The sequence below is a fragment of the Neomonachus schauinslandi genome, chromosome X (genome assembly GCF_002201575.2).
Source record: "Neomonachus schauinslandi chromosome X, ASM220157v2, whole genome shotgun sequence".
NCBI lineage: Eukaryota > Metazoa > Chordata > Mammalia > Carnivora > Phocidae > Neomonachus > Neomonachus schauinslandi.
The window spans coordinates 44,747,953-44,758,893 of NC_058419.1; the positions used below are offsets into that span (position 1 = coordinate 44,747,953).

The following is a 10,941-nucleotide window of genomic DNA, read 5'->3' on the forward strand; positions in this document are numbered from 1 at the left end:
ATTTATTTAAATTATTTATTTAAATTTATTTATTAAATTTATTTATTTAAATTTATTTATTAAATATATTTATATCATGGACTCATATTTTCCTGTGTAATTGAATTGGCTATAATATATCCGACCATTATGTGTTTTGATGCTCAAAAGTGTTCCTCTTCAGGCTGTTTTTTTTGTGTCCTTTGGATATACTCTCAATCTTCTTTGAGCACTTCCTTACTATCTGGCACAAGATATCCCAGAGTCATTTTGTGTTTTCCCCGTCTCAGACCTGGAATTAAACATTTCTTTTTTCTTTTTCTTTTTTTAAAGATTTTATTTATTCATTTGACAGAGAGACACAGCAAAAGAGAGAGCACAAGCAGGGGGAGTGGGAGAGGGAGAAGCAGGCCTCCCGCTTAGCAGGGAGCCCAATGCAGGGTTCCATACCAGGACCCTGGGATCATGATCTGAGCCGAAGGCAGACACCTAACAACTGAGCCACCCTGGAATTAAACATTTCTTCAGGAAGCCCTGGTTCATTTTAGTGAGTAAAAGTATTTAGAGCAAGATAAGCACTAGGTGGGCCCAACTACTATTGAAATGTTGCTGCTTCCAGGTTCTCTGAGTGGAGAGAGTTAGGGGACACACATACACTCATACACACATTTTTCACATGTACATTTTTTCCAAGTCTCTTTAAACACCTTGGAAATTATTGGTTCTCACTCATAATTCCAACTTCAACACTACTGGGTTCACCCCAATTTTCCCCATTTTCATAATTATAACTCCCTTCCCCAACAATGGGGAACCTGGATCCCATTTTCCTTAATACCTTTACTTGCTTGACCAATCCTTCTTTATGCAATCACAAGCAACTGGAAGTAGATAATTTCTCATTGTAGACACCATCCCTTCACCTATACTGAAGGCCTCCTCACCTGAATCACACACTTATACCCTGAATAGACCACTGCTGTTACCTCCCACACCATGAAGTCACCCTCTTCAAATTTCCTGGGCTCTGACAATCTAGGCCAGCCTGCTGCCTTGCATGGAAGCCCTCCTCTTTTCTCCTCTTGGGCTCTGAAGCAATGGTGACTGACCATTGCAGTTTTCCTGAAAATTATCTGTGTTAGTGCTGAAATCCTTACATTCTGGGAAATCCCTCCTCAGAATGTGAAAAGTTATGTTTTTGGCAATGTGTGCAGAAGACAGAGGTACAGAATCTTTAAGGTGGCAAAAAAATTAGGGAATGAAAGGAACATTGTTTTTAGTGTCAAATGGATGAGGCATAGATCATCCATTTTCCATAGACCCTGTAGCTAGTTTTTCTCCACTGCTGATGTTGGAAATTGTATTTTGTGGTTCACGATAATGGATCATCCACTGTTGCAGCACACCAAGTGCTTCTTAAATGTGCATTTTAATAGTGAGCAATAACATTGGTCTTTCACTTGGTTGGTAGATTAGCTATTGTGCTTTTAATCAAAATAGTACTATTTAATTGTTAACATTGTTAATATGGTGACTTTGTTTTCTAAGAATTCAGATAATGAAAATGGGAACAATCAAAATACCAATGGCAGCATGACCCAGACATTACCAAAAAAGAAGACTAAATGACTGCTATTTTAATGACAGATGGAAGAACGTATAAAACTGGTCTAAGAAGTTAAACACAAAAAAAAGAACATCTTGCAAAATATGCAGAAAAGAATTTGGAATATAGCATGATGGAGAAGGTGATATGAAAGTACATACAGAGACTGAATCTCATAATTACAGAATGAGACAGTCAAGGTTTTCTAAATCAGTCTTTTTTTGCATTCCATTAAAAGACACCATACTCAGTCAGAGACAATGACAGCTGAATTAGCGTGGATATACTGAACAAATGGACTTGCATTACCTTACAGTTCTCTCAATAGCTCTGTGAAAGCAAGTAAATTATATTTTATGATCTAGAGGATATAACTAAAATGTCCTGTGGATGAACAAAAGGGGAAATTTTGATAAATTTGATAACAAGTGTGAAGGGCTCTTACAGTGTAGAACCAATTCTGTTAGATCCTACAATCATGCTGTCTACAGTTATTAAGTGATGCCTCAAATCCTGACCAAAAACAAACAAAATCTTACTATAGTAAGATCTGATGGTAACCAGAGTGGAGGGGGCTGGGAAATGGGTAAAATACGTGATGGGGGATTAAGGAGGGTACCTGTGGTGATGAGCACTGGGTGATGTATGGAAATGTTGAATCTCTATATTGTACACCTAAAACTATTATAACACTGTAGGTTAACTGTACTGGAATTTAAAATTAAATTAAAAAATAGGCAGAAGACATGAACAGACATTTCTCCAAAGAAGACATCCAGATGGCCAACAGACACATGAAAAGATGCTTATCATCACTTATCATCAGGGAAATGCAAATGAAAACTATGATGAGACATCACCTCACAGCTGTCAGATGGCTAAAATCAACAACACAAGAAATAACAGGGGTTGAGAATGTGGAGAAAAAGGAACACTTGTGCACTGTTGGTGGGAATGCAAACTGGTGCAGACACTGTGGAAAACAGTATGGAGTTTTCTCAAAAAGCTAAAAATAGAACTACCTTGTGATCCAGCAATTGCTCTACTGGGTATTTACCCAAAGAATACAAGAACACTAATTCAAAGTGATACATGCACCCCTATGTTTATAACAACATTATTTACAATTTACAATTATTTACAATAGCCAAGATATGGAAGCAGTACAAGTGTCCATCAATAGATGAATGGATAAAGAAGAAGTGATTATAGATAATGGAGGCTTACCAGAGGGGAGGAGAGTGGGGGCATTGGTTAAATAGGTAATGGAGTTTAAGGAGTGTACTTGTCCTATTGAGCACAGGGTGATGTATGGAGGTGCTGAATTACTATATTGTACACCTGAAACTAATATAATACTATGTTAAAAAATAAAATTAAATAAATATTTAAAAACAGCAAATTCCCTTAGTTCTTAGGTATTTTGGTTTGAAAAATGGAGATTCAACTAGCCTTTCTTATTTCTATGAAGATTTAAATGCAACCACAGAAAAGATAAAGCAAAGGATTTTTTATATCTTCTCTAAATTCAAACTAGATTTCATTCACCTATGTGCACTTTTGGAAGATAATACAAATGTAAATTTTGGTAAATTGCACTCAGTCCATAAACTTCTTACCAAATAAAAAGATCTTACCTGTTAAATATGGTGTACTAGTTGCACACAACAGTGGTACAAAGAGGTGTGATTTACTTACCTGTGACATTGAGACTTTTGTAATGAAAGTTCTGATCACTTTTCAGTTTCCTCAAAGCAAGCAGTAGCTCTCAATGAGATTTTTGACTGTATGAAAATAGGAGATAGCTTCCTTAGGCATATGCCTATGAGATGGCCATCACTGTTGCAGGCCATAGAAAATACATTTAAATGTTGGCCAGACATAAAATCCTATTTTCAAAGTGTGATAAAAGAAGAATGTCTTGGTGCATCTGGATGGCTCAGTTGGTTAAGCATCTGCCTTCTGCTCAGGTCATTAACCCAGGGTCCTGGGATTGAGTCTCGCATTGGCCTCCTTGCTCGGCGGGGAGCCTGCTTCTCCCTCTCCCTCTGCCTGTCCCTCCCCGTGCTTGTGCTGTGTGTGTGTGTGTGTGTGTGTGTGTGTGTGTGTGAGAAATGAATAAATAAAAATCTTTAAATTAAAAAAAGAAGAATGTCTTTCTGTAATTTGGAGATACATTGAAAATATGAATGGAGAAAAGGATTAGACTAAAATAGAAATTCATATGCTGTTTCTCCTAAATCGTTCTGATGATCTTGGAAGAGGTCACAAGGAGCGGAGAAAAGGATAAACTGACTGCACCTGAGTTGTTCAATGTTATGTGTGACTTGTGACAATTCACACAGAAGAAAAAAAAATTTTTCTTTTGGAAATAAGACTTTCAGAACCACCCCCAACACTGTTACCAGAAAAGGTCAGTCAAGTTAAACAGAACTTTTTCAGTTTTGTTACTAAAACTATTTATTTGGAATCCAATTTAAGTTCCACAAGATAATCAGATAATTCCTGTGCTTTAAAACCATTTTCCTGGTAGGGATTACTTAGTGCTGGGCCTTGTAGATTTGATTTATTCTTCTCCTGGACTGGAGGTCTCTGCCATAACCATGTTACACCAGATCCTCGGTCAGACCAAGAAGCATCAGAGCTTGATCCCCCTCTTTGTAATAATAATTACGACAGCCATTGCTCTACTGGGTATTTACTGGGCAGGAGTTACTGGAGCACCACTGTATGTCTTGTGCCTGGCATTGTTCAATCCAGATGTCAGTTGGGATAGGAAGAATAACCCAGAACCCTGGAACAAACTGGGTCCCAATGATCAATACAAGTTCTACTCAGTAAATGTAGATTACAGCAAAGTGAAGAAAGAAGGTCCATACTTCTAAATGAAATGTTTCACTATAAAGCTGCTTGGAATGAAGGTCTTCCAGAAGACATCCACACAATTTTCCACTTATCCAGGAAATATTTCCCCTCTAAATGTACGAAATCATGTTGGTGTATTGTGTTGGGGTTTACGCTGATTAATAAGTATCTGAAACTTGAAAAAAAATAAAGCCATTTTCCCTGAGAAAGAGAGATTTAACTTATGATGACAGTGAATGTGATTTGCAGTGTTTAAAAATAATGGATATTTTAGAAATAGCCTATATGAGTAATTTATAGATGAAAAGGAACTTATTGACAAACAGCTGGTCTACCAAAACAATTCTGTGATATAAAACGGATGGACATATTTAGAGAGCTGGAAATAAATTCCTACATTTCTAAAAACCCTCTGTTGCTAGTAAGTAAAATCCCCAAAATTAAATGATCAAATGATTTTTCAGGGAGAACATTTAGCTTGATGTTATAACATTGTACTGACATGAGGAGTTAGTCTAATGTGGCTTGATAAGAACAGAGCTGCAAGGCAAAGTGGATTTTATGTTTGACTTATATTTAGCTTTTAAAAAAAGTTTTATTGAAATATAATTCTACATACCAAAATATTCTTTTTGTGTGTGTATTTTATTATAAATAAATAATATAAATATTTATAAACATCAGAGTGTTTTTCAGAATATTCAGAGTCATGCAACCATCACAACTATCTAATTTTAGAACATTTTCATCACCTGATGTAGAAACCCTTTAACCATCCCTATTCCCCTCCTTCCCCCAGCCCTTGGAAACCAGTAACCCAATGTCTTTAGAGAGTTGCCTATTCTGGACATTTCATATAAATGGAATCATGAAATATGTGATCTTTTATGACAGGATTAATTCACTTAGCATGATGTTTACAAGTTTCATCCTTGTTGTAGCATGTATCAGTACTTTAATCCTTTTTATTGCCAATTAATACTCCATTGTATGGCTATATTACATTTTGTTTATCCATTCACTAGTTGATGGAAATTTGGGTAGTTTCTACGTTTTGGCCATTATTAGTAATGCTATTTTAAATAAGTTTTCAATATTTAGTACACTTGATATTAGCCAAAAAGCTGAGAAGCGATTAAATATTTATTTTAAATATCCTGCTTAAGTATCTTATTTTGTGTCAACAAATGTTTCCATTTCTCTTAGGAGTAGAATTGCTGCACATATGGTAATTCTATGCTTAAGATTTTGAGGAATTGCCAAACTGTTTTCCGAAGAGGCTGGACTATTTTATGTTCCCAACAGCAGTGCATGATCATGGATCTAATTTCTCCACACCCTCTTCAACACTTGTAATTGTCTGCCTTTTTGATTATAAACATGCCGGTGGAAATAAAGTGGTATCTCATTGTGGTTTTGTTTGCATTTTTGTCATGACTAACAGTGTTGAGTATTATTTCATGTGCTTATTGGTAATTTGTGTATCTTCTTTGGGGGAAATGTGGATTCAAATCCTTTGACCATTTTTGAATTAGATTATTTGTCTTTTTATTGTTGAGTGGCAAAAGGTCCTGGATATAAGTCCCTTATAAGATATGTGGTTTGCAAATATTTTATCCCATTCTGGGGGTTGGGTTTTCATTTTCTTGATGCCTTTTGCAACACAGAAGTTTTTAATTTTGATGAAGTCCTCTTTAGCTCTTTTTCTTTTGTCATTGTATTTTTGGTGTCATATTAAGAAAACATTGCCTAAAAGCAAGGACACAAAGATTTATCTTATGTTTTCTTTTAAAGTTTATATTTTTAGCTTTTAAATTTAGGTCTATATTCAATTTTGAATAAATTTTTGCCTATGGCTTCAGGTAGGAGTCCAACTTCATTCTTTTGCATATGGAGATCTAGTTATTCCAACATTATTTGTTGAAGAGACTTTCTTTTTCCCACTGTGTGGTCTTTAATAGTCTCCTAAGTTGATTGTATTCAGTTTTTCCACTACATAATATAAAAGAAGTGTGTCCTAAAGACTTCAGGTAGTTCAGACAAGTATTATGGAAAAGGAACAGAAAGTACAAAAATATCTAATTGTATCATGGAACAGAAAGAACATGTCATTGTTACTTTTTGATTAAATATTGGTAATATCTGTTTAATTCATCCTATTAAATGTATGTTCCTATTTTCAAAAGTCTTACATTTATGTATTTTAATAATACACAATAGAGAAGAACTTCTGGTAAGAAACACTATTAGGGTAAGGACCTTTGAAAATCTACTCCTTTATACAAACAATGAGAATGCTGACTGAAAAACTTGTAAAAATCAATAGTTTCAGAACTTTGGAAATTAACAAAAGGCTGTAACAATTCAAGGAGCCAAAAAAATCAGTTAAATCTAAGTAAGAACTGTGAACTTTTTGGCATTTTTATCTTGCCCTAGTCTTATCCTCATCTCCCTAGATCTACTGGATTCTTTAAAATTAGGAGGGCGCCTGGGTGGCTCAGTTGGTTAAGCGACTGCCTTCGGCTCAGGTCATGATCCTGGAGTCTCGGGATCAAGTCCCGCATCGGGCTCCCTGCTCAGCAGGGAGTCTGCTTCTCCCTCTGACCCTCCCCCCTTTCATGTGCTCTCTCTCATTCTCTCTCTCTCAAATAAATAAATAAAATCTTTAAAAAAATAAAATAAAATTAGGGGACTGGTAAGCACAGTAGATGTGAAAACTAGCAGCTTATCAGTTACTGAAGGTGGCAAAACAAACTTGGTGCTCCCCCAAAAGCCCTAACCCCAGAGAGCTATTACTATTTGACCTGTCTGGTAGTTTTCTGAAAATCAAGCTGCATTCAGAATGCTTGTCTTTATTGGACATGACTTAGCTTGCTCCGTGAGAAAAACCTCATCCCCAGAGCATCTGTCAAATACAATCCATGGTAATAGTGTAGTATCACAGCTTTCCAAGGAGGTGGTACCTTTTAGGACAAACAGGAGTCTCCTTTAAAAAAACTTGAGAGGAAAATCATGTATTGTGGCATTTGTAGGGGGCTTTGGCAAGCTCACACATATTCTAAGGAACTAGAATGCAACATATAGGTATAGGGCTGTGTACATGCCCAAGACAGATCTGAGAAAGTTGTATTTTATTACCTCTGGCTGATCATGAGCCTTTGTGTAAACAGGAAGTGAAGGATAGGATAGTGTTGCAAACTGCCTTCTGGAGGAGTGAAGGCATGATTCAGCACACACACACACACACACACACACACACACACAGCTCCTTGGCAAAGACTGGGAGGTTTATAGGTGTAAGCCATTTAAGGCAATCTCTGTCTAATCATTAAAAGTCCATTAAGCTTACCTATCAGAGACTTTAGTGGTCACACATGACAAAGAATGCACAGACATTAGAGAATTAGTTTGGAAAATCACTCAATAAACAAACTATAAGAATAACAGTAGCAGCAACGATAAACAACTATAACAACAACAAGAAAACTCTGGGGAGTGGAGCAAATGTGATTTCCCAAGTTGCCACATTGTTTAAAACATTCAGTTTTCAAAACAAAATCATGCAACATGAGAAGAAACAGTTAAGTATGACTTACACAGGGAAAAAAAAGCAATCAATAGAAACTGTCCCAAATAAGGGTGGCTCAGTTGGTTAAACGACTGCCTTCGGCTCAGGTCATGATCCTGGAGTCCCGGGATTGAGTCCCGCATTGGGCTCCCTGCTCAGCGGAGAGTCTGCTTCTCCCTCTGACCCTCCCCCCTCTCATGCTCTCTCTCTCTATCTCATTCTCTCTCTCAAATAAATGAATAAAATCTTAAAAAAAAAAAAGAAAAGAAACTGTCCCAAATTAAACCCAGACATTGGACTTACTAGGAAAAGACTTTAAATCAGCTATTATAAATGTGTTCAAAGAACTGAAAGAAAACATGTCTACAGAACTAAAGGGAAATATGAAAACAATATCTCATAAGATATAGAATATAAATAAAGAGACAGACATTTAAAAAAAAAAACCAAATAGAAATTTTGAAGTTGAAAAACACAGTAACTAAAAGGAAAAATATGTTAGAGGAGTTCAACTGCAGAAACGAGCTGGCAGAAAAAAGAATCTGTGGACTTAAAGATAGGTTAATTGGGATTCTCCAGTGTGAGGAACATGAAGAAAAAAAGAATGATGAAAAAATCAACAGAGCCTCAAGAGGCTTGTGGGACACCGTCAATTGTACCAACAGATATATAATGAGAGTCCCAGAAGGAGAGAAGAGAAAGGGGCAGAAAAAATAGTTAAGGGAATAATGGCTCCAAACCTCCTAAATTAGATGGAAACCATTAATATGAACATCCAAGAAGTTCATAAAATTCCAAGTAGGGTAAACCAAAAGAGATCCACACCTAGATACATCATAGACACTTTCAAAAGCCAAAAGCAAAGAGATAATCTTGAAAGCATCAAGAAGAAAGTGATGCATCACATAAGGAGATCCTTAATAAGAATAATTGTTGACTTCTTATCAGAAACCATGTAAGTCAGAAGGCAGTGGTATGACATATTCAAAATGCTGAAAGACTATGAACCAAGAATTTGATATCCAGGAAAAATAAAGAAGAAATCAAGGTATCCTTAGGTAAATACAAAATGAGAGAATTCATTGCTAACAGACCTGCCTTATGAGAAAATAAAGGAATTCCTTTGGGGTGAAATAAAAGAATACTACACAGTAACTAAAATCCACACACATGCACAATAAAGAGAACCAGTAAAGGTAACTGCATAGAGAAATATAAAAGACAATATAAATGTATTTTTATTTATAACTCTTTTACTCTCTCTTTTTTTTTAAACAAAAGGTCTCACATATTTATTACTCAACCAACCTACTGGTACAGAAGTATAGTAACAGAAAAATCATTTCTCTGATAATACATGTCATTGTTCAAGTAGTAGTGATGTTACAAAGTGATAGGATATGAGCATATGACCCTTCATACAGCATAAATATATGTGCCATCTCATGTGTGATCTCTTATAGACCCAGCGTAGTTCTTCTCCAATGCCTCCTCTTGGAGTAGTACCTGATTTTATGACCATTTTTCATCTGAATCCCCTGGGGAATGGGACAATTCTGCTTTTGTTTCTTGGCTAGGAACCGCTTGATTCTGAAAGTCTTGTGAGAATACATGGCAGGAGCAGTCAACCACATACACCACAATGGTGGAGAAAAGGAGAGAGCGTCTCCTGTTTGGTTTAAAACTTTATATAGAATATATACCCCTAACCTGGCATTTAAGTAATTAGCATAGTAACTGCAATATATATTTTATAAATTTCACTCATATCTTACAGTAGCATTCTTTTTTCCAGACTGATATAGCTAAAATTAATCTATCAATCCACAGGAATGTTACTAGTTTTCTATAAAAATACATAATAAAGAAAAATATACCGTGTGATAAAGTAAATAAAAATGGTAATTTTATTTAATATAAGAAAAAATCTAAAATTAGAAAAAGAAAAGAGAAAAGGAGGTTGGGGATCTGGGGAGGTATTGTTTAAGGGTACAAACTTGGAACTAGTAGATAAATAATTCCCAGAGAGGTAATGCACAGCATTGTGATTATAACCAACAATACTGTACTATAAACTTCAAAGTTGCTAAGAGACTAGTCTTACTTGTTCCCACCACAAAAAAGAAATAATTATGCAGTGCGACTGAGGTGTTAGCTAATGCTGTGGTGGGAATCATGTTGCAATATATAAATGCATCCAATCAACATGTTGTACACCTTAAACTTACACAATGTCAATTATATTTCAATTTTAAAAAGAAAGGAGAAAAGTTCTAAAGTCAATAATCTAGGTTCCAAACTTAAGAAACTAGAAAAAGGAAAAGTAAAATAAACCCAAAGTAAGCATAAGGGGGAAAGTAATAAAGGTAAGAGTAGTAATTGATCAAATTGAAAGCAAGAAAACCCTAGAAAAATTCAAGTAAACAGAAGTTGGTTCTTCCAAAAATCAATAAAATTGATAAACTTCTAGCAAGACAGACAAAGATAACACACAAATCACCAATCAGAAATGAAGTGGGATATCACTACAGATATCCCCTATTTATTGCACCCAGTATAAGGATAAAAAAGGAAATACTACAAATAACTTTATACAAAAAAATATGACAATTTAGGTGACACAGACTGATTCCTCAAAAAACACCAACCGTCATAACACAACCAAGATGAAATAGGCAATCTGAATAATTCTATAAGCACGTAAGAAAATGAATTCATAATTTAAAAGCTTTCAAAATAGAAATCTTCAGATCTGGATGGTTTCCTTGTATAATTCTACCCAAACACTTGAAGAATTAACACCAACTTTACATAATCTTTCCTAGAAAATAGAAAAGGAGGGCACACTTCCTAATTCATTTTATGAGACCAGTGTTAATCTAATTAAAAAAAAACAAACAGAAAAAGACACAGTGAAATTAAA

At 35.4% G+C, this 10,941-nt stretch overlaps 2 protein-coding genes across 2 annotated transcripts; one reads left to right on the plus strand and one right to left on the minus strand.

Moving 5' to 3' along the window:
• The first annotated feature begins 4,188 nt into the window (after positions 1–4,188).
• Positions 4,189–4,470, plus strand: LOC110581310 (cytochrome c oxidase subunit NDUFA4-like). Its single transcript, XM_044911836.1, has one exon. The coding sequence runs from the start codon at positions 4,189–4,191 to the stop codon at positions 4,468–4,470; it is 282 nt and encodes a 93-aa protein (XP_044767771.1).
• Positions 4,471–9,475: 5,005 nt separating this feature from the next.
• On the minus strand, positions 9,476–9,667 carry LOC110581305 (60S ribosomal protein L39-like). Its single transcript, XM_021691086.1, has one exon. The coding sequence runs from the start codon at positions 9,650–9,652 to the stop codon at positions 9,476–9,478; it is 177 nt and encodes a 58-aa protein (XP_021546761.1). The 5' UTR covers positions 9,653–9,667.
• Between the last annotated feature and the right edge of the window lie 1,274 nt (positions 9,668–10,941).